The sequence below is a fragment of the Melitaea cinxia genome, chromosome 29 (genome assembly GCF_905220565.1).
Source record: "Melitaea cinxia chromosome 29, ilMelCinx1.1, whole genome shotgun sequence".
In the NCBI taxonomy this organism is placed as follows: Eukaryota; Metazoa; Arthropoda; class Insecta; order Lepidoptera; family Nymphalidae; genus Melitaea; species Melitaea cinxia.
The window spans coordinates 5,166,811-5,192,092 of NC_059422.1; the positions used below are offsets into that span (position 1 = coordinate 5,166,811).

Here is a 25,282-nt window from a genome sequence, read left to right on the forward strand (position 1 = left end):
TTAAGTAACATATTTTTTTTATGTTGAGGTTTTCAGCTATGCAATAATCAAAAGCAAATATTATTGTTGTTATTTAAAGTCCTGTTTTACCAGTTGTTGATAACGCTAATTGATGGATGACGATACAAATAGACTTTGACAGTGGAAGGTAGAATAGGCCAGTAGTAGAACCTGTTTCTCCTCAATAAATTGCAACTTTAAAATTAATATATAATAGAAATATCTCAAAAATGTAGTAGCATTCGATGGTAAAAAAGAATAATGAATCAAAAATTTTAACTCTTGGATACTGTCGTTCGTCAACTAGTGTTATCCACAATTGGTAAAACAGGCCCATAATATAATAAAAATGTTAATTATTTGGGTTTTGTTTTATTTTTTAATAATCGTTAAGTTTTGTAACTCTATACTAATGTTTCCTATATATAATATTGTGTTTAACAAAAAAAAAATAAATAAATAAATAAATAAATAATAATAAGTCATTGAAAGTATTTCGTGTACCCAAGTTTTTCCTTTTCTTTCAAGATTTTTTAAACATTCTTACGAAAAAAAAAAAACCATATCTGCACTGCAAACTCATCCTAACAATCGTATGGATCATGCAATAAAATAAAACCTGAAGTTTTCGCTCTTGTAAGTCGTAGCTCTGTATCTGGATTCCAGATAGATCTATCTGGATCCAGATAGCCCAGATAATAAAATAGATAAAAATTGTACCTATGATAAATTTTGGAATCCCTGTTTCAAACACACAATAGTTTAACCATAACTTCCCCTACAATCATCGTTTTTTATTAGGAACTTTCAGCAGGGAGTACCCCCAACATTTTGAGAAAATTTTGTTCACAACATCCAAATCGGATGGCCGAAGAGTTTGTAAATATTTCAAAAGCGTTAATTGTAAACAATGCCTACATTTAATATTGTGGTGCCTAGAAACTTGCAATACCATAGAATGCGCTAGGGCCTGTTTTACCAGATGTGGATAACGCTGTTTGACGGATGATGCTACAAATAGACTGACAGGAGGAGGTACAATAGGCCAGTAGGACCTGTTTCTCCTCAATAAACTACAACTATAAGATTAATATATGAGAATTGAAATATCTCATAAATATCGTAGAATTCGATACACTTCAGAGACGCTGCTGCCCGTCTCGGGCCTGTGTATATCAAAGCCAGCAGTTGGATGATTATCCCGCCGTCGGTCGGCATTTTAAGATACAAGGTGGTAGTGGAACTGTGTTATATCTTAGTCGCCTCTTATAATACGCACGGGAACAGAGGAGGTGGCTATATTAAGTGGCTAATATACTGCTATAACCACACAGAATTCGATAGTAAAAAATATAATGAATTTTTTACTATTGGATACTGTCATCCGCCAAATAGCGTCCGTTATCAACAACTGTTGAAACAGGCCTTAAGATCCTAAGTTAAACCCTTAAATAAATAAAAAACCTTAAATAGTACCTACATTAATCTTTAGAAATACCATATGCCTAGTGCATGGAATACGCTTCAAGGCCACAAGCCGAATAAAACCAAGAAACTAGTAGCCAAAATTTTGATATAAAGCGTAGATCTCGCGTAGATCGTGATAAAAGAAACCAGGTGCTTTATGTTGACCATGTTTGGAAAAATTCTTAATAATCACCCTACAGGTCTACCAGGATCTGATGGAAAAAAGGGGAAAAAAAATTGACGCTAGCAATACTGGGGAAATTGGAATAAAACGTTTTCATACTTTTTTTTCCTTATTTATAATTTATTGATAAGGATAATTTTTGTTAAATTAATAATAATAATAAAACAATAATTCTTGCTTGCGATCGAAGAGGTTTCTTCGACATTTTCACCACTTTTTAAAGGAAATTTGAAGCCAAACGAAAAATAATTCCTCGAAATTTCAGTTGACAGATGACATTTTGCTTGTTGCTATATAAAAATCACTATTTAAAAAAAAATTTGCCATCACATCCTAGTAGACCTATACTAATTTCATTTTCAAATAGAAAAAGCACATCATATGAAATAATTTTTTATTTTGTTTAGAAACAACATATTAAATATAAATAACATTTATTTAAGAATAATTATGTTTACAGTGGTAGGTAGAGGTATAAAACAAGGAAATTTTAACAATGATATAGTAACATGAACCTATCCACACCTACAATCAGGTGTAGGTTTACTTTTAATCAATTTCGATATTTGTTCATAAGCGGGGTGTTTAGTACCCCCTAATAACTTGAGCAGAACATTTTCTGATGTGCCCAAAATACAGCCCATTGATTGAAGTCGCTGAAAATAAAAATTAAATAAATAAATAAACACGCCCTCAACGGCCCAACAACGGCAATTAGGATTAATACCTTTATTCTAAGAGATGTTTTTAACATAAACCAAATTGAAGTACAAATTTCAAAAGAAGATTTTCAAATAATAAAAAATAACTAACTACATACCTACTACTAGGATTACCTTAAATATTTATGCCTGAAAATGAAAGATATATTGGCACATAAAGTGCACCTAAAAACTTTTATTACAGCCTATACAGTCCACTGCTGGACATAGGCCTCCACAAGTTTACGCAAAATAACGTGAACTCGTGTGTTTTGCCCATAGTCACCACGCTGGGCAGGCGGGTTGGTGACCGCAGTATTGGCTTTGTCGCACCGAAGACGCTGCTGCCCGTCTTCGGCCTGTGTATTTCAAAGCCAGCAATTGGATGATTATCCCGCCATCGGTCGATTTCTTAAGTTCCAAGATGGTTGTGGAACCTTGTTATCCTTTAGTCGCCTCTTAGGACACCCACGGGAAGAGAGGGGGTGGCTAAATTCTTTAGTGCCGTAGCCACACAGCACAAAAAAGTTTATCAGTATAATATATACATTGTTGGTATTATGTACCCACCCGTAAAGCAAGAGATCTGTCCAAGATAGATCGTGACGACACACCATCAGCTAACACATGAACATTAATGTCCTCATTGAGTAAGTCGATGGCGGTTTGCTCTACACATGCATGGGCCTGTGAAAACAAAACACTTTTGAGGTAGGACTACATGAAATATCTTGTTCATGATCTGGAACTGCCCAACTGGGGAAGTAACTCAAAGTGACAGAAAATCATAGTCAAATAATATTAGTCTCAAGTAGTGTTGTGTCCATGTGGTTAGTAAGGTAACTGGGGCACAACTTACGGATAAATTACTGGAGATCGCTCAGTGTATACATATGACTTATTTCGTATTAAAAGTTAGTAAAATGGCCTTTCGTCAGTAGAGAATCCCTACAAAAGCCCACTAAGTCAGAACTTCTGTGGGATATCCAAAAGAAAAAAAAAATTGTAACCAGTATTTACCAAATGGGCTTTGAATATGTATTGAATCTAAGTGGAAAAACTCTATAGTTAGTAATAAAATTGTATTTAAATCAAGTACTACTGTAAATATAAATAATTAAAATTTCAATGTAACTAAGTACTTATTGTACCTATACGATAACAGGGTACTAAATGTAAATGTCAGCGAGGAAAAATCTCGAGGGAAGTTTATAAATGTACTTAAAACGTAATAAGTTACCTAAATAATGTAAATTAAAGATATTTTGAATTAAAACAGGAAAACTTACTGAACCCAAAAATGTCTGCTATTTCTTGGTCATACAAGCATCGGGTTGTAACCATTGAATAAATTTGAACGAAACGTAATGGATTTGAGCCTACAGGATATAAAACTGGATATTTTTTATTGCAAAACTTAGTACGATTCTATTAAAGGAGAGATAAGGGACATAAATGTTTAGTCTTTACCAAAATTCCAGGTTAATAATAATAATGTATTTACCGCAATACCAAAAATAACAACTGAGTTCAGTCCCGGCACATCCTTCTTCACTAACTTTTTGAGTGTCTCGTTGTACATGGAAAGATCTTCTTTGTTATAAACAAATGCCGCTTCACTAATATCAATATCCACAACTGTGGAACCATAGGTTATTGTTTCATATTCTGAAACATAAACTGGGATTTTGAAGAATTTTGCACCTTTTATCTGAAATTATTAAATAAATCATAAATTTCATATTATCCTGCTAATACAAAAAATGAGAAAGTTTATGATGAGGATGTTTTAAGCAAAAACTACTAAATTGGTTGTAATTAAACTTGTTACGAATCGTCTCGCCACAAGACTCGACGAATTCCAACCACCGGAGCAGGCTGGGTTTCGAAATGGCTACAGTACCGTAGACCACATCCATACTGTTCGGCAGATTATACAAAAGATTGAAGAGTATAATCAGCCGCTGTGTATGTAGACTACGCCTTTGACTGTGTCGAGAATCGGCCTGTCCTAGATTCTGTGCAGAAATGTCATATTAAATGACGATATACCGAATATCGAGATACTGAGGTGTATGTACGACGCGGCGACGATGACCGTCCATATCCAAGATCAGCGAAGAAGACGAATTTTCCTTCGACGCTTATGACCGACTGATAAAGGGACTGGTCCACAAGCTTCAAGTCGTTCATCGTGCAACAATACTGGCTATGTTTGGGTTTTCTCTCAAAGATAGGATTAGAAATGAGACTATCATTGAGAGAACGAAAGTAACCGTCACAGCCCACAGAATTAGCAAGTTGAAGTGACAGTGTACCTGTGTCGCAAGATTGATATTCGTCAGAGCAAACGTGCCCTGGAGTGAAGACCGCGTCTTGGCAAACGCAGTGAAGGACGTCCTCCGCCCGCTGGACCGACGATCTATGTAAGATTATCGATGTAGGCTGTATGAGGATTGCGGGAAACTCGGATGTCCTGGTCCGAATTTGAGGAGGGTTATGCCTAGCGGTGGATTGCTTTAGGATAAACTGACTGACTGACTGAAAACTTGTTACGTTGATAGCTGGTTATGGTGGTCCAAATGAACACGGATCGGAAAATGCGCGAGTGAAATCACGAAACTTAGACAGTAATTTATAGGATATTAAAAAAAAAACTAACTTCATTTACAATAGAAAAGTATATGTACCTACGTATAATACATATAATTGAGTATCACTCAAAAACTTCTCGTTAGAGCACGCTTAAATTTAAACATACATATACATATACATACATATCTATCTATAAAAAACTTGATAAATTTTAAATGAAAGACAAAACATCATAACGTAAAGAACTGATATAAAAAATTGCATACATAAAGACGATAATGTCTATATAATTATAATACATATGTATAATTATTAGACATAATTAAATATGAATATAGATGTACGATTATATACAAATATTTTTTTCTGGAAGACAATTAAATACGCTATATAGTATTATACATACCATTTTATTTGCTGTTCTAACAATTTCATCAAAGTATTTAATCTGAGGTCGAAATTTTTCTTGCATATCACATAGAAAGAAAGCAGTTTTGTTTGCTTCTAGGGCTCCGAGCCTAAATAAATTACGTGTCATTGCCATAGCAATTTCTTATTAATATTATTAAAATATATATCTACTTTTTAACTTTATGATTGACCTAAAAAAACGTCGATAGTAATAATATAACAACACTACATTACTAACCAGATAATGGGCTCGACACTAAATGATTAAAGTATTAATAGCAAACCATATAGATTAGATACACATCTATACAACTTTACCTACTTTAAATATGTATATGTACTAGTTTCCACCCGCGGCTCTGCCCGCGTAGATATTATTATTGCGACCAAAGTAGGCTATGTCCATCCTCATGTCTTAAAGTCCCTCCATGCCAAACTATCGTCCAGCGGTTTTAACTTGAAAAGTTAACAGGCAGACAGACAGAGAAGAATTTTTACAATTAGTATGGTTAGTATTCCTCGTATTTAAATATCGTTCACGCGGGAGAAACTGCGGGCGAAAGTTAACTTTTTGAATATCCAGTCTTCGGCAAAGTCCCATCCTATGATATATATCCTTGTAAACAATATATTAAAATCCAATATAAAATCGAAATGAAAATCCATTCTAAATCGATTATAAAATTAAATATAAAATCGATTATAAATCGAATATAATAGAATAGAATATAACAAAATAGAAAAGAACAGAAAGGAATGGAATACAACGGAATAGCGCAGTTATAAAATAAATAAATTTCTAAAATAAAAGTAGCTTAAACTACTCCTTATTACATCAGCTATCTACTAGTGAAAGTTCCATCAAAATCCAGTCACTTCAGAGATTATCCGGAACAAACAGACAGAGAGACAAAAATTGTAAAAAATGTTATTTTAGTATATATATCGTGTATACATTCATATGCATTTCGTAAAAGTGGTTACCTTAATAATACAAACAGACTCCAATTACATTTATTTGTATAGACTTATAAAGTACAAAACTGGCCTAGTGACGGAACGAGTCATAATACTGTAGTTTTTCACTCACGCTTCAGCCTGCAATATCCCACAGCTGGGCACAGGTCTCTTTCCCCATGTAAGAGAAGGATTAGAGCTTATTCCACCACGCTGCTCTAATGCGGGTTGGCGAATTTTAACCATATTTTTACAATGCTTATCACTTGCTACTTTCTTCACCGATTGCAATAACGCTTTATTGGTGCTGGTGAGGTGATTGTTAAATAATATCGAACTGTCGCTATTTCTGAAATCAATATCAATACTTCTAAGCTTTAACTGTCTGGGAACTGATTAATATTTATTCTTCTTCCATTGGCATAAAAGGCGTACAATAATCGGTTTGGTTTTCTTTTCTCACTTTTTTTAGGTTACTCTTGTAACAAAATCAATATCAGTACTCATATTTATTTGCAGATATGTCTTATTAACTAAAGTCTGTAATAGAGAAATAAGATTTTCATTTTTCTTTTCGAGAATCCCATATATTTCTACATTAGACTTACGGGCCCATGTATCTTGATTATTGTTTTCGGATTTGACTTTCTTAATGGAACTACTCAATTTACCGATTTTAATAAATTTCTGTTGATTTGTATATCTTTTTGCTGCTTTTTTTTGCTGTGTGGTTACGGCAGTAAAGTATATAGGCAGGCCCTCTCTTCCCGTGGGTGTCGTAAGAGGCGACTAAAGGATAACACAGTTCCACTACCACCTTGGAACTTAAAAAGCCGACCGATGGCGGGATAACCATCGAACTGCTGGCTTTGAAATACACAAGCCGAAGACAGGCAGCAGCGTCTTCGGCGCGATAAAGCCAGCCCTGCGGTCACCAACCCGCCTGCCCAGCGTGGTGACTATGGGTAACACACGAGCTCACGCAATTTTTCGCGCAAAATTGTGGAGGCTTATGTCCAGCAGTGAACAACGATAGACTGAAGTGATATCTATCGAATCGCATAAACATGCCTTTTTCAGCTGTCAACTAGGTGTAACCCCTTAAGTTAACAGTGCCTCATCGACATCCGCTTAACCCCATCCCTTAATCAGTTAAACCGTAATAAAATGCCGCGTTCATATTGATTAGTTAAAAGCTATCCAGATAGGAGTGAGGGAAAAGGACGAGGTATTAATTAAATAAAAAGGAACTGTGACAATAAGAAACAAAGAAGATTTTTGATAGGAAGTAAGTATTTTATTTAATAATGAAATATATAATGTTAACATTTTATTAATTTTTTAAATGTTTCATTTCAGTAGCGACCACTTTAGTTGCTCCTTGGCGGATTGTAGAACCTGAAAAAGATTTAATGTCAAGATTTTTTGACAATTGCGTTTTTAAATGTCATTTTGACATTTGCTGCACCGATGTAATTATTTAATTATAGATTATTTTTACAGCTTATACTCGTACATACTCCATTTCTTACACAAATCTAGGTTAGGAAATATTTATAGGTTTTTATTAAAATAAAATACCTTTTTTTTTTAATTTTACTAAAACAATGCTATGAACAAGACTAACTTATCAATTTAAAACAGGGATTATATCTTTTAATTACAATTGTTAACACATTTTTTGTCTACTTATTTATTATTACATATAGATAAATAAAAAAACCTGGTTAACGAAAGATAACTAAGGAACTAAGTTAATAACTAAAATAAAAAGATATGTACCTAAATTGTTTTTTTTTTACAATCAGCTGACGCTCACAGACGTCCTCGCCATAAAAAAAGTATTCCGATAGCCGACAAATCACTACATGGTCTGGACTTAAAATTTAACGTATTTTTTTTAAATAAAAAAAAAAAAATATCTATGATTTACAATTGCACCAAACAATTATGAATTTCTAAATTGGATCTACATTTGCTGACGTATTTTTTGAACCGACTTCAAAAAAGGACGAGGTTACTAAATTCAACCGTATATATATATATATATATATATATATATATATATATATATATATGTATTTTTATATATATATATATATATATATATATATATGTATTTATATATATATATATATATATATATATATGTATTTTTGGGAATAACTTCGTCGTTTAGGAACCGATTTTGATAATTATTTTTTTGTTGGAAAGGACATATCTCAAGTGTACCATGATAAAGAAACCATAATCTGATGATCGAATTCCAGAGAAATCGAGGGAAACCCTCGAAAATCGTAGTGACGACTAGTACGTTTGTTAATTTTTAAACGGTTTTTTTGTCTACTTACGTTGCATTACTTGTCGATGTCATTGAAGTCGGTTTTTTTAACTTGAGAACATATTGCGTTGAATAATATTTAAGATATTTTTTTTAAACTAAAAAAAAACTAGTATCTACAACTTTTGTATAATGTAAAATATGTCAAGATTTTTCAACCAATTTACATGAAATATAATGTATAACTGTTTGGTCTGATCCTTCTCCTATACGGAGAAAGAGAAAGAGGACAGCAGTGGAACGTTACAGGCAGATACGTTTGAGTATGTATCGTCGTAATGAAAATAAATGAAGTTTACAAAAATTAGAAAATTGCCATATTTCGTGCTCCTTCTCTTTCTCACGTATATTTCTATATATCGAGATTAATTATATTGGTATAAGAACAAATTAAAAAACCATAGCCTAGTTTGACATTTGTTAGTTAGGACACCTGACCGTTAAACAATTCATATTTTTATATTATATATTCTGATGAATAGTAGAAAATATATACCACCATGTACGTACCATATCATACTTTTCAACATAAATATATTTATTATTTATTCATTGATAGATTACATATTTTATTGAATAAATAGAAATTGAAGTGAAATAAATATGTACAAATCATAAAAAAATAATTTATGTACATATATGTCAATTTTTATACCCTTAGAAACGGTTTCACCAGTTGGATAAATTTTATCCTGTAAATAAGTAATATATTCGTAACTTTAGCTGTAGGAGGTAGAATAGGTCATTAGGACCTGTTGCTCTTCAATTAATAAACTAAAATTTTTGGATTCATATTTCCAGATTGGAAAAATTCATAAAGTGAAATTCGATGGCAAAAATTAATAATATATAACAAACTTTTATCTTTTAGATACCATTATTCGACAAATAGCGTTAACCACAATCGGTAAAAGAGGCCCTTAATAATTAACTTAAACTTAAAAAATAATAATAATTTTAGTTTGACACACAAAAGTTAAACCTGATAAGGTTTCACTTATTTTTTTAAAAGGTAATGGTTGATATCTAAAAATGATAATAATGGTTTATTATGACGATATAAGTTCGATTGCTAAATTGAAATAACAAACAAACATGCCAAACATTTCTTGTTTTTTAATTATTAATAGTAGCCAGTATTTAATATTTAATAAGCCAACTAACATAGTTTATTGACCTCTGTTACATTAATGTTGCCATATAGCATCATATTTGTCTAATGTTGCCATCTGCACTAGTAGTACTATAGTAGTTTGTTTGTCGCTAGTCTCAGACCTACCGGTTCGAATAAAAAAAAAAAAACTATGATTTTTTTGTTTTACTGATGAAGGCCACTATTTTAGTACGTTCTTTATCTTCAAATTAATGCGGGTGAAAGCGCAGGGCATAGCTAGTATTAAATAATTCAGTTTCAACGTTCGTGTGTCATTTCCTATAATGAACTTCGCGTGATAGTATTAGTGCAAGCTTGTTAAGGATAAGAAAAAAAAACAAAATTAATTTAGCTAACTATATATTCGATAAATAACAAAAAATAATAACATCTATAAACTATTTGTTACGTATAGTGTTGCCATTTTCTTGACTTTTTAATAATTGTTATTCATTATGTTGTATAGAACCTGAAATGTTGAACTTTTTTAAATAAAACTTTATTAAGAGAAAAATATCGACAGGTAACAAAAAACGTAACATACAAAGATTGTCAGTCCACAAAACAAGGAAGCTTGATTATTTGAAGTTAGTGATGTGAATATTAAGTGTAAAAAAAAACATTGCAAAAGAACCAATAAAAGTTGTTTATAATACTTTTATTTATAGAAAGTAGGTAACTTAATCATTAAATTAATAACCTTTTTTGGTAATTTTTTAATTTCAAATTTGAAAGTATGACTTATGTATCGTAAATCTTTATATTACTATTTATGTCTTAACAAAATTTATCTATTTAGTAATAAGGCACTGAAAAACTATAATAACTTTTATTATAACAATAAATGTGAATAGGATAAAATAAAGATAAAAAAGTTGACTCAGGGTTGCCACAAAAGAAAACAAATTTTTTTAACATAAATTACCAAGGGTAAAAATGAAATGGAACTAATTATGGGTCACAAGATTACTTTATATTATGTTATAACATATATATGTTATTATGATTTATTTATGGTTAAATATATAATTGATATTTTAATCCTTACGATTAGTAGTTTAGAACTCCATCAGAAGATTTTTCTGTAAATAAACTTTAGTTATGACCGTTGCAAGTAAATAATTAGCTATATTGCAATTTATAAATTGTTGGAATAAAATTTAGAATTACCAAAAACTCAAACCAATTCATATTACTATTAATATAGATCAAATTGGTTTTTTTTTTTTCGAAAGAAATACAGTATCGTATTATATAATACTTTATATATAAAATCCCTTAAAAATAATTAATGATTTGACAACCCTATATCAACTTTTTAACTTCAATTTTAAGTTTTCTTTTTATTATTGATATCAATGTTATTAAATACTTGTATATTGACTAATGTATGAAAATATTTTAACAAGCATGTTAATATTGTGTATATGAGTTAGTAACGTAGTGTTTCATGAACCTTATATACAAAGTAGGTCTATTTACCTAATTGCGGTGACGAAAAGGAAGGTTATGTTGTGCTGAGACCCCAGTATGTTAATAATATAAAGCTTTGTACCTTCAGTGATTTTATAAAAATATGTAGGTATTTAACCTTTTCGAGATGATCTACTATGAAAATATTAAAGTTAATTTAGGACTATGTGGTAATTAAACCTTAGTAACAGGAGTAATGTCTTTTTAGTCAGAAACAGTAAATTATTTCCTGTAATAGCTTGAAACTTGATTAAAATCATTTATTCTGGTAAACTCGTACATACGATATAATAGGATATGGTTAAAATGTTTTTATATGTCTTTGTGACAAATAAACATGTATCAATAAATTTAAAATAAATTTAACAACAGTTTTGTATGTAATAAGTTTTATGTAATATTTTGTATTCCACTATATCTATATAATTATGTAAGAATATGACATCTATATATGTAAGAATATGGCAAAAGCGTTTTTACTGATAAGTTCATTGTAATACAAAGGTTTTGAGCTTTATCGAATAACACAAAACAAAATGTGATAATAATTAAGCTGTTTCACAAACACTTGACAAAGAATACAATTAATTCACAAATACAACGAAATATCTAATTTAATAATATTTAATGATTATCTATTTGGAAAGATTTTTATAAAAACAATTATCTTTAATAAAAAGAACTTCAGTGCTGTTTATTTATTATGCGAGTTTATTAAATTTATTTAAAATAAAATAATTTAAAAATTAAGCTGCAAACTAGTAGCTTTATATTGATGAATACTTTGCGAGAGTCGTAGGTTAAATTTGGGAAAATTTTATAGTATCATTTATCACATCAGCCTATCACAGTCCATTACTGGACATAAGCTTCGTTCGACACACGTTCGAACCGAAATTGGTGTGAACTCATGTGTTTTGCCCATAGTCACCACGCTGGACAGGCATAGTGTCATTATTATAAAGCAAAAAAAAATTTTTTTGTTATACCGACTAAGCATATAGTCTGATAATAATAGGTTGCTGATTTTACGTTTTAGGCTAATTATTTTTTGAAGTTATATTTCTTTGGCGCGTTAAATTTTTACGACGCGAGCGCATACCGTCACAAAAAACCGACACTGAAGTTAGCTCGTCAACGAAGAAGTTAGCAACATGAAGTTAGCTAGCCGATGAAGCATAACTTCTTACTTGCGTACCTACATAGTACATACATGCTTTTTTTTAATTTAGTTTATACTACATGGAGAACGACGCCTTTACCCAGCAGTAGGATATTGAAGTCTGAATCTATTATCATTATTTGATATAATAACGTTCAAATTTATTTTCACAAATGAAAAACATTTAAAAAAAAACATTACAATGTGAATCATTATTATATATAATAACGCTCAAATTTATTTTTACAAATGAAAAAAGTCTTAAAAAAAATTGTTACAATGTGAATTACTATTAAGTAAATATTATAAATAATATTATTGATAACACACCATTTTATCTTTTTTAGATTATAGATAATGACATTATATATCTGGTGGTGGTTGCCTTATGGTGGTTTTAATTTTTATTTTATTTAAAGTTTTTACTTAATTTTAAGTGTTAAGAATTATTTTTGACATGTTTACCTTATGAATATTTGAGTTTAAAATTTTTTAATTTGTAATATGGAAGATTTTAATCTTATGACGCCAGAGATGGCGCTTTTTTCTTCCCACGAAGGTTGATCATAAAATCTAAAGTATCTTACTTTAGATATTAATTTTGCATCACTACATAGTATAAAACAAAGTCGCTTCTCGCTGTATGTATACTTAGATCTTTAAAACTACGCAACGGATTTTGATGCGGTTTTCTTTAGTAAATAGAATGATTCCAGAGGAAGGTTTATATGTATAATACATGCATAATATAGCATAGCAACACTGATAGTTTTAGAGGTTTATAATGTGATGTCGTAAATAAACACATAGTTTTGAGCTTACATTGCAAATATTTATTTTATATTTAGTATCAAATTGCACCCGTGCGAAGCCGGGGCGGGTCTCTAGTAATAAATAAACAGCATTTTCTATATATTTTTTTATAATATCTCTCTAGCTCTTGAGAAGTTTATAACAACTTTGAATTCAATAAAAAAAAACAAAGTCTAACTTTAAAAAAAAACGGATACAAATATTTTATTTAAGTATATTTTTTCTGACTGTACAATTATTTTGTACAGTCTTTATTAACTTTACATTTATTTGTCTTAAAACTACCAAAATAGTTTATTAAAATTGTCCATTACCTGGACAACGGTCTGTTCTCCCAACGGTACGTCCTCAGTACGCAGGGCTGCTCGTCCGACTATCGATGTGGGGTCAGCGTCTAATATTACACTGCAAGATACGAAATTTGCTTATTAATATATTTCATTCAAATACACTTATATTAAGAAACATTATTCTATATCTTTTTCTGAAGGAAAATCTTTAGGCCCGCTTGACTTGGGGAGTAAGCTGGTGAATGCGTGACGAGAGCGTTACGAACAGTGTGATCGGGCAAGGCGAACTGAAGTTTAGAGGAAGACATAAGTTAGATGGAGCTAAAAAAAAATTACATCAGTCGTGTATTTAAAAGCAAAAGTTATTCTCTATGCAACTAGGTCGGCAAATAAGCATATGGTTCATCTGATAGTAATTGGGTACCGTAGCCTATAGACACCTGCCACACCAGCAGCATCACAAGTGCGTTTCCGACCCTGTACAGGAGCTCTTTACCTTATTATATTATATAAAATAAGATTCATAAAATTTATATTTATATTACCACTTTAAACGCACTTTCATTACGAACAGATGAAAGACTCCTTGAACTAGAAACAGCTTTAGAAAATATCAAATGGGACATCCTTGGTCTGAGCGAAGTGAGACGACTGGGTAATCAAATCGAAGAATATGATGACTACGTCTTATATTATATAGGTGAAACAAAGGGGACAATACGGGGTAGGATTTATGGTAAAAAAACATCTGAAGAAACAAATAATTGAATTCATAGGTATATCCGAAAGAATTGCTGTATAAAATTAAATGGATATAAAGATGAATGGTCCATTGTGCAAATTTACGCCCCTAGTGAATCAGCAGAAGAAAAAACGAAAGACGAATTCTACGATCTATTAGCAACAACATTAGAGACAACCTATAAGAATATCATCGTGATGGGTGATTTTAATGGGAAAATAGGCAAAAGGAAACAAGGTGAAGAATCGATCATAGGAAAATACGGCATAGGCAAAAGAAATAAAAATGGTGAGAGAGTCATGAACATGGCCCTCCAAAACAATGTAACCATATTGAACAGCCTCTTTAAGAAAAAATCATCCAGAAAATGGACATGGATGTCACCTGGTGGAAGATATCAAAACGAGAATGAGCAACCAACCTAGATCATTCCGAAATGTATGTAATAAACAACTTTTACTATAACACAAACCATCGCATGGTTAGAGCAACATTATTCCAAAAACAACAAAAGAAACAGAGAAAGTGCTTTAACTTATTTGCAGCAGCCACAAAAATACACGAAACGACACGTAAAAAAGAAACTGCGAATCAAAAAAATGAGACGCAAGAAATCTACAACTCAGAGATAAGTGATATGTATAGACCAGGGACAGAGGCAAAACCAAAGAGGAACACACTAACACCTAAGACACTCGACCTCATCAATGAAAGAAAGCAACTACTTAAGAACAGGAAAGATAGAGCAGTGCTACAAAAAATAACAGATCTCAGCAAAGAAATTAGTCGCAATATAAAACAGGATAGGTCGTGCAGAAGATTCAAATATATGATACACCACATTAACAAAACAGGAGGTATAAACAAGGCATTGAAAGAATTAAGTGAAGAAACACTTTGGATTCCAAAAATAAAAGATAATAAAAACAAACATGAAACTAGGAGACAGTCTATTCTAGAACTTGCAACAGAATATTATCAAAAACTGTATTCATCTAAAAATACCCCGGAAATGAACGTAGACATCGAAGGTGACCCTGAAGAAATACCCCAAATTCTAGAAAGAGAAGTTCAGTACGCAATAATGTCACAGAAAAACGAGAAGGCCCCAGGAACTGACAACATAACCAACGAGATGATGAAAGCGAATCTGACAAAAACAATAACTAGACTGACCAACTTATTCAACCTTATCCTAGACACTGAAAATATAACAATGCAATGGACAACAAGCTCTATAATTCTTATTCACAAGAAAGGAGATAGAGCAGAAATAAATAACTATCGTCCGATAAGCTTAATGTCGAATATATATAAAGTGTTTTCAAAAATAATACTTAAACGCATTACCAAAACCTTGGACGAATCACAACCACGAGAACAGGCTGGCTTTAGATCGAGTTATTCCACAATTATTACATGGATCATATACATGTAATAAAACAGCTCATAGAAAAATGTCAAGAGTATAATGGACCACTGTATATGGCATTTGTGGATTATAACAAGGCATTTGACTCCGTAGAACACCATTGCATATGGGAAGCTCTAAAAACTCAAGGATTTGATAATAAATATATAAGGCTTATAAAAAATGTATACTCAAACAGTATAGGAAGAATAAAGCTAGAAACAGAAGGGAAGATGTTCCCTATACGCAGAGGCGTGAGACAGGGAGACCCACTCTCACCAAAGCTTTTCTCGTCTGTATTAGAGGAGGTCTTTAGGAAGCTAGAATGGGACCTTTTGGAATTAACATCAGTGGAACGTACTTGAACCACCTAAGATTCGCTGACGACATAGTACTCATATGTGATAACCCAGAAAATCTGCAGACCATGCTCCGAGATCTGGCCCAAGAGAGTAAAAAGGTGGGACTAACAATGAATAAAACAAAGACCAAAATAATATCAAATAGATCCCGAATAAACATCAAAATAGAGGAGGAAGAAATAGAATATGTAAATTCCTATATTTACTTGAGCCAAATTATTGAATTTAACGACCAAATGGACTCTGAGATAGAAAGACGGATTGCCAACTCATGGAAGAGATTCTGGACCTTGAAAGAAGTGTTGAAAGGCAAACAGTATAACATGGCCATAAAAAGAAAAATATACAACATCTGTATACTACCAATACTCACTTACGGGTGCCAAACATGGGCAACAACACAAAAACAAAGCCAAAAACTCGTTACTTGTCAGAGGGCTATGGAACGAAGCATAATGGGTTACACTAAACGAGATCGCAAAAGGGTGGAAAGGGGGATCGCAAGGGAGGATATAAGAAAAATAACAAAGGTGGAAGATGTTATATTAAAAACAAAAACCCTGAAATGGAGGTGGGTAGGCCACATGCTCAGAGACACTGGAGATAAATGGACGAGGGATGTGTCCCTGTGGACCCCTCGATTTCACACCAGAAGAAAGAGAGGAAGACAAAGGAAGCAATGGTCAGACGAGATCAGAAGGGTTGCAGGCCCATTATGGCAGAGGGCTGCATTGTTCCGAGAGAAGTGGAAGGAGTTGGAGGAGGCCTTTGTGTCCCAAAGACACGCAGATATACGTTAGCATGTACCCTTTTTGTAATATTGTCGATCAACATGAATTGTAAGAAACATTGTTAACTATATCCGCAATACTAGATCGTTCAATAAGTCCCGAGACTAACCTGGAAATGGCGCATATATTAAAAACTCTTTTGATTTTTAAAAAGTACTGGCTATCAATACAAGAATATGTGTCAAATTTTTAAAAATGGAACAATAAAATTCATCATTATCATTACAGCCTATACAGTCCACTGCTGGACATAGGCCTCCACAAGTTTACGTCAAAAATAACGTGAACTCATGTGTTTTGCCCATAGTCACCACGCTGGGCAGGCGGGTTGGTGACCGCAGTACTGGCTTTGTCGCACCAAAGACGCTGCTGCCCGTCTTCGGCCTGTGTATTTCAAAGCCAGCAGTTGGATGGTTATCCCGCCATCGGACAACAATAAAATTATTGATTTTGAAACATTTAAGTGACGCTACGGTTGTAATTTCGATACAATGGAAAAAAACGAGTTTCGCGTGTTGATAAAACATTGTTTTTTAATGGGAAAAAATACCGTTGAAGCACAGCAATGGCTTATAAAATGTTATGCAGGATCAGCTCCCTCTAAAGCAACCATTTGTCGGTGGTATGCCGACTTCAAACGCGGTCGCATGGACACCAATGATGGGGAACGCTCAGGTCGTCCAAATGAAGCAGTGACTCAACAAAATATTAACCAAGTCCTCAAAATCGTATTGGAAGATCGGAAGGTAAAAGTGCGAGAGATAGCCGAGATAGTGAAGATTTCAGCTGGTAGTGTTTTCACTATTTTACATAAAAATTTGGCCATGAAAAAGCTTTTTTCTAAGTGGGTGCCGCGTTTGCTTACAACTAATCAAAAGGAACAACGTATCAATGATTCAGAGCGATGTTTGGCGCAGATGAATCATAATAAAAAGGATTTTTTACGTCGGTATGTAACAATGGATGAAACCTGGATATACCATTTCACTCCGGAATCCAATCGGCAGGCAGCGGAGTGGAGAGCGGCTGGTGAAAGCCGCCCGAAGCGTCCAAAGACTCAGAAATCGGCCGGTAAGGTTATGGCGTCTATATTTTGGGATGCGCATGGAATACTTTTCATCGACTACCTTGAAAAGGGGCAAAATATAAATAGTGACTATTACATGTGCTTATTGGAGCGATTGAAGTACGAAATTGCGGATAAACGGCCAGACATGAACAAAAAGAAAGTGGTGTTTCACCAGGACAACGCGCCTTGTCACAAGTCCGTGAGAACGATGGCCAAAATTAACGAATTGGGCTTCGAATTGCTTCCTCATCCCCCTTATTCGCCAGACTTGGCCCCCAGCGATTACTGGCTGTTTGCAGACCTCAAAAAAATGCTTCAGGGTAAGAAATTTGACTCAAATAGTGAAGTTATCGCAGCAACGGAGGCTTATTTTGAAGCCAAAGACAAATCGTTCTACACACATGGGATAGAAAAGTTAGAAAAGCGTTGGAGGGACTGTATCGCTCTTGGAGGAGACTATGTTGATGAATAAAAATTAATTTTATAAAAAGACCTTTTTTTAGTACTTAGTCTCGGGACTTATTGAACCACGTGTTAAAGGTTTAATAATAATAATAATAAAGATTCATAAAATAAGCAAGAGACGCAAACTCAGCATCTGGTCGCCCTCCTTGAGATCCACTGGGCCGTAAAAGTTAACTTAGAGACATTAAAGCCTCCAAATCGGTTACATGTCTTTCATTTTATTTTATTTAAATGTAGTTAGTTTATAGTAAATTAGAATAAATTGTGTTCAAAACGCTCCGAAACCAAAAGTATATTCAAAATATTTACACATACTATAAATATAACACTTACCCTCCGTCGCAGATTTCATCGAAGGCCAGCATCACAGCATCCAAGTTATCTAACAGTACCCTCTTCTCTACATTCCTTCTCAGTAGAATACTAACTGATTCATAGAGCGCATTCAGGACCGACTGAAGAATCAGCTGTAAATTAATACAAGACTTTATTAAATATCTGTCTGTTTTCTCAACATAAAAAAAGTGTGCATGTCCTATTAAATTAATCAAATTATAATTAATAAAAACAATAATACTTTTAAATCTTAACATAAATTGACACTTTCTACTGATATTAGTATAGTAACTTTAGCTGTTTAAGTAAAAGCACTGTTAGGTGTCAACAACAACTCAACATGTCACTGATCGGCGTTGTTTCACACGATTACACTTCCCATATGACTAGATCATTGGCACTGTTTGAAGTGAACAGAGCCTAGGTGTAATACATATATTTATTTATGTGTATTTTTTTTTGACTACTCCGAACCCAAATCCCACAGACCTATTAGTCTCACATCGTTCTTGTTGAAGACTCTTGAAAGGTTGTGCGAACGGGATCTGAGAGAAAACGCCCTACAGTACGCTTACACCCAAACCAACACGCGTACAGCCAAGGTAAATCAACAGAGTCAGCTCCACATGCAGTGGTCAGTAAAATAGAAGAGGCCATTGAAAACAAGGCTGTGTCTTGGCACCTTCATCGACATAGAAGGAGCGTTTGACAAGACCAACTTCAACAGCATCTCGTCGGCCCTAGTTAAGCACGGGCTACACCCGGTAATGGTTGACTGGATAGGTAACATGCTCAGAAAAAGTCATCAACCTGACATCATTTGAGGCACAACATGCACTGGTAGCTAGAGGATGTCCACAAGGAGGCGTGCTTTCCCCACTATTGTGGAACATAGTGGTAAACGACCTCATAACCAGACTGAACCGGCACAACTACATACTTCACGATCGGGTACGCTGATGATATCGCTATTTTAATCAGTGGCAGAGTCAGCAGTACCATGTGCAATGTCACACAGCAGGCGCTACGAATTGTGGAGAGATGGTGCATAGACAACGACACACACTTACACTTCAGCCTATCGCAGTCCACTGCTGGACATAGGCCTCCCTAAGTTCGCGCCAGTCATCCCGGTCTTAGACAACCAACTTACCGTCAATCCTGAAAAGATGGAACAGGTGATGTTCACTTACAAACGGCAACTGGGGAACTACAACCCCCCTAGACTGTTCGGTACGGAGCTACAGTTCAGCTCGGAGGTAAAGTATCTAGGAATCATTCTAGATAGCAAACTGAACTGGAGCAAACATTTCAACAGCAAAATTGACAAGGCTACAACAGCCTTCTGGCAGTGCCGCAGAATGATAGGTAAGAGATGGGGTCTATCCCCAAAAATCACTCTGTGGCTGTACCAGTCCGTTATCAGGCCAATCATCAGCTACGGTGCAGTGGTTTGGTGGCCGAGAACCAGACTAATCACCGGTGAAGCAAAGTTACAACGACTTCAAAGGCTAGCTTGCATGGCGACTACGGGCTGCATGAGGACCACTCCGACTGCGGCCCTGGAAGCCCTACTGAACCTGCCGCCGCTGCATCTGTTTATCCAACAGGAGGTGGGAGAGGCTGCGGACAGACTCAGGAAGACTCAGGAAGCTAAACCTGTGGAGGAACGTAAAAGTAGCACACACAGGAATACTTGGCGAACTAGCGAACAGGGAACCGCTCATTGAAGCGGTTACCGACAGGATACCCAAACAGTACGTATTCGACAAAAAATACAGAATACAAGTACACGAAGACCTAGGTGAAGGCCTCAACCCTAGAGTTAAGAATCTTCAAAGACGGGTCGAAAACATCAACAGGTACAGGTTCTGAGGTTTACTCAGAAGGCCTGAATATCCACATCTCATCGCCGTTGGGAACCCACAACACCGTCTTCCAGGTGGAATGCATGGGAATCATAATGGCAGCAACAGCGATCAAATCTAGAGAGGTACAGAGTTTTCCAATCCGTATACTTTCCGATAGCAGATCGGTCCTGCAAGCCCTACAGAGCGACATTATGACATCACGGCTAATATACGAGTGCCATCGAGCTCTGACGAAGGTAAGTGAAACAAACACCATTACCCTTCAATGGATAAAGGGACACAGTGGATCGCGAGATAACGACGCGGCCGATCGACTGGCGAGGAATGGATCGGAGATGAGGGTCCACGGACCCGAAACCATTCTGCCTCTGCATTTCGGATGGCTGCGTAGCCAGCTGCGACACAACACCAAGGTAATGCACCAAGAATATTGGACAAACCTAACTACCTGCAGGCAGACCAAGGAAGCTTTTCCGACGATCAACCCAGGATTGTCCCGCAAACTTCGCGGTTACGAAAGAGCCCAGCTCCGACTACTGGTCGGGGCTCTTACCGGACAAGTCTTGCTTAACAAGCACTTACACAATCTAGGTGTTACAGACAGCTCCCTATGCAGAGCGTGCATGGAGGCAGAAGAAACGGCCTCACATATCCTGCTGGAATGCGGTGGTGTGGCGAACTACAGGGCACTACACCTTGGTACACCGAGGTTGCTCCAGGAAGTCGTCGGCAACGTGAAGGGTCTGCTAGGCTTCCTCAAGGAGCTAGGCTGGCACGAATAGTGCCCCCCAGCCAATCACGCAAAAAAGGCGCACCAAGACGTCGAGTTGCGGAAAAGAGCCCGTGAACAACAACAACAACAACATGTGTATTATTTATATGTATGTTTATAGGAAAAACACAGGCCGAAGACGGGCAGCAGCGTCTTCGGTGCGACAAAGCCAGTACTGCGGTCACCAACCCGCCCCCAGCGTGGTGACTATGGGCAAAACACATGAGTTCACGTTATTTTTGGCGTAAACTTGTGGAGGACTATGTCCAGCAGTGGACTGTATAGGCTGTAATGATGATGATGATAATGATTATAGAAAAAAAATGTAGCCATACCAGTCGGCTGTTACCTATAACACATTTATATTTATTGATTTATTTATTTATTTACAGAAGAAAAAAAAAGATAAGTAAATAATAAGTAGATAAAGTAATAATACTAAAGTACATACGATATTATATACTAACATAAAAATATGATATAAAGCTATACAAATATAGATTATACATGTGAATATAATTGGAAAGAAAAAAAAATAACATTAAGTGGTTAAAAAATAGTAATAATCATAATAAAAATAATAAATGCGGTCATGTCAATCTCTCTCTTTAAGTTCGTCTAAAAAGAATTTTTTTAATATGTTTTTGTAGTTATTTTTTTGAATTTTTTTTTTTAAATTTGATGGCAGATTATTAAGATATTAAGAAAGGAATAATATATTTAAGCGTACGTTTTCCATAAAAATTAATATGCCTAGGTATTTTTAATGTGTGATTTGTAATATTTCTTGTTAGTTTATAGTGACTCATTTTTATTTGAATGTTTGAATTAAAATATTGTTCTATTAATAATGTATATTTTATTTTAGTATGTATTGGTATTACTTTGCAGTAGTTAAATAATTTCAATGAGTTGTTTTTGTATTTATTTCTTATGTATACGGGCACGATTGTTTTTAAGATTCGTAATTGGAGATGATAGATTCTATCGAGATGTGATTTAAATGTAAGACCGTAGGTGCTTAGTCCATAAGACATAATAGATTTACCTAAAGATTTATAAAACATTAATAGTATTGAGAATGGAATTTTGGGTTTAATTATGGTTAATTTGGCTAAAAGGGCACGTAATTTGTCACAAACATTGTTTATATGTTTGGTTGTTTATTTGTTCCTTCCAATTGAGGTTAGTATCTATAGTAATACCAAGGTAACGCTGAGTTTTAACAAAGTCAATGTGGTGACAGTTGCAGGTACCAATATATGAATTACGAAAACATTGATGGCTATGTGCAGTGATTTGTAAGTCCCTAGAGAATCTATTTTGCGTTGAGCTTATATAGATGGCATGCATTAAGTTGCTTACCATAGAAAAAGACGACCGTATGTGTATGTTGTAGATATATATTTATTTATGTCTGCCATAGTCTGGGTATTATAGTGGGGCAGCAGCTCTTTGGTGCGACAAAGACAGCCCTGCGGTCACAAACCCATCTGCCCAACGTGGTGACTAAAGGCAAAACACATGATTGAGTTCACGCCATTTTTGGCGCGAACTTGTGGAGTCTATGTCCAGCAGTGGACTGCGATAGGCTGAAGTGAAGTAATAGTCTGGGTGTTTGTATGTATTCAGACCTGACTCAAGACTAACATCCTATTGCAGGCCATTACGAGTGAAACATTCATTTATTTTTTATAATTAACATTATTTTTATATAATTGTAATAAACCCTTTTTCGTAATATTAGTAATGGTAGTCTATAAAACAATTTAAAAGTACTAATTTAATGTTATACCTCATTTTCATGCGAACTTCCCATGACGTAGAAGAAAAGATCCACATTGTTCTTGTAGACACAGGTCAGACCGTCTAACATAATGATTTCAGCGTTTGCTCTGAAAGATGGTTAAAATTTATATTTAACTAGCTGACCCCGAAAACGTTTCTTTGCCATATATGTTATTAGCCCGCTTAATCCCCCCCCCCTCTTATAACTTAGGGGTATGAAAAATAGATGTTGGCCGATTCTCAGACCTACCCGATATACCCACAAAATTTTATTAAAATCGGTCGAGCCATTTCGGAGGAGTTCAATGTTTAAAACCATGACACGAGAATTTTATATATTAGATATATCATCACAGAATATACATCATACATCCTTTACACCCTTTTCATTCCAATTGACACTGGCAAAAAATATATTAGCTTGAGCAAAATCGAAAGTTACAAGAATAATTGAAGAACTATAAAAATTAAATAAGAACTAGTTTTTACCTGTGTGTCTTATTAAAAAGGTTCTTTTCGAATGCCTTCTGTTCCTTGGCAGTTGGTAGAATGTTTTTGTCATAGTATTTTGCAAGTATTCTATTACCGTCATTGTCTAAGATACACATTCCTTTGACAATATAAAGCGTTGGCTCCTGAAATTTTACAAAAATACATTTAGTAATATATATTTAATGCTATATAAACTATCTGAGGTTTATTAAGTAGGGCACAGCAGGAAATATCCTGCTCAAAATCTGGAGCAGACCAACTAAGGAAATAACTTTTTTTTTAAAATTTATAGACTAGCGCTTGACTGCGATCTCATCTGATGGCAAGTGAAGATACAGCCTAAGGTGGTGCGCGCTTGCCTAGAAGATGCATATTCACTCTTGATTTCAAGATACCCAAGTTATAGTTTGTTGGAAAAACGGAAGTCGGAAGGGCATTCCAAATTTTTGCAGTGCATATTAGGAACGAGGAAGCAAACCGTTTAGTGCGAGATCGTAGGATTTCAACCACGTAGCGGTGCAGATTCATGCGATGCCTTGCGGTTCGGTGGTAGAAAGGTGATCAATGAGAGACCTCAACCATACTGTATATCACAGCTACATAATACTGCTTTCAAGTAGCGTGTGTAGTTTCAAGGAGTGTGAGTGTGTGTCTCCTGCGGTGAGTAAGGTAGCCAGAGCCCAGACAAGGAGTGTTGCAGGCGTCTCTAGGCTATGATATCCACTGACCATTAGGTGGAGCATACACTTTATTAAATTGTATTATTTTTATATACTCAAATCTTTGTTTTAATTTTATATATCATTAATGTCTTTTTTTTATTGTATTGTTAAAGACTTGTATTATATATTTTTAATGATTTTTGTCGCAGTAGGTTGTTTTACCATATAACGAATCATTGTCCTGTAAACTATAATGTAATAAAGGTAATACTTACAAATAAAGCTCCTTCCATAGTACCTGTATGAACCATTTTGTTATATTTCTGCAATGATTTTAGAATAAAAAGCAAATTTTTCTCAGCGCCGAGTTGACGTGTTTATATGTTTGACGTTAGTGACGGACGTGCTAACCAGGCTTGCCAGAAAGTTTTGATTCAAGTCGCCCCATCTATGATCGAAAGTCGCAAAATATTCTTAGCAGTCGCCCAATGAAAGTTTGAATATACACTAGGATCTGTCTGTCAGTTTTTTATGACAGTTTATCATAACAGACTCGAAATTAAAAATTATCTATTTAAGACATTATTAACTTACATGATGTCCCAAGATACAAGAGATAAAATAAAAGATACAGATAAAATATATTGACTCAATTTCAAAATTAAAGGAAGCTTAGTGGGACATTAAAAAAAAACAAAATTTTTTGTAACGGTTTTTGTACTTTTAAATTGTTGCCAACTCTGAGGATTAAAAAGAGCCTAATTTGCGACTTGTCGCCCAAACTTAAAAAAAGGAGCGTATCCATGAAAAAAATCGCCCGATTCGCGACAAATTGCCCCATCTGGCAACACTGGTGCTAACTGCCAACTGCAAAGCATAGACAAATAAAGAGTGTAGAACCAAAGCGATTGGTTTATTTTTATGTAGGTACCGTAAGTGCTCCCGCACACTTACAATTAAGTTGGCCGACTACC

The 25,282-nt window shown here is 34.5% G+C and overlaps 2 protein-coding genes across 7 annotated transcripts; both read right to left on the reverse strand.

Annotated features, from left to right (window-relative positions):
* Positions 1–2,039: 2,039 nt before the first annotated feature.
* LOC123667978 (isochorismatase domain-containing protein 1-like) lies at positions 2,040–5,485 on the reverse strand. Its single transcript, XM_045601804.1, has 4 exons — positions 5,354–5,485; positions 3,857–4,063; positions 2,923–3,039; positions 2,040–2,307 (listed from the first exon to the last, which is right to left on the reverse strand). Exons 1-4 carry the CDS (start codon positions 5,483–5,485, stop codon positions 2,167–2,169), a joined length of 597 nt encoding a protein of 198 aa, XP_045457760.1. The 3' UTR covers positions 2,040–2,166.
* Positions 5,486–7,599: 2,114 nt separating this feature from the next.
* On the reverse strand, positions 7,600–24,998 carry LOC123667822 (coatomer subunit zeta-1). Of its 6 annotated transcripts, none has more exons than XM_045601658.1 (7): positions 24,903–24,946; positions 24,584–24,756; positions 23,644–23,789; positions 23,162–23,261; positions 18,721–18,854; positions 13,572–13,662; positions 7,600–7,713 (listed from the first exon to the last, which is right to left on the reverse strand). In XM_045601658.1, the coding sequence occupies exons 2-7, from the start codon at positions 24,617–24,619 to the stop codon at positions 7,666–7,668; spliced, it is 555 nt and encodes a 184-aa protein (XP_045457614.1). In that variant the 5' UTR covers positions 24,620–24,756; positions 24,903–24,946; the 3' UTR covers positions 7,600–7,665. The 6 variants fall into 6 exon arrangements, with proteins under 6 accessions (XP_045457614.1, XP_045457613.1, XP_045457618.1 ...); XM_045601661.1 differs by adding an exon at positions 10,858–10,891 and having other exon boundaries at positions 7,635–7,713; positions 24,584–24,998; XM_045601660.1 differs by lacking the exon at positions 7,600–7,713 and adding exons at positions 10,153–10,278; positions 10,858–10,891 and having other exon boundaries at positions 24,584–24,998.
* Between the last annotated feature and the right edge of the window lie 284 nt (positions 24,999–25,282).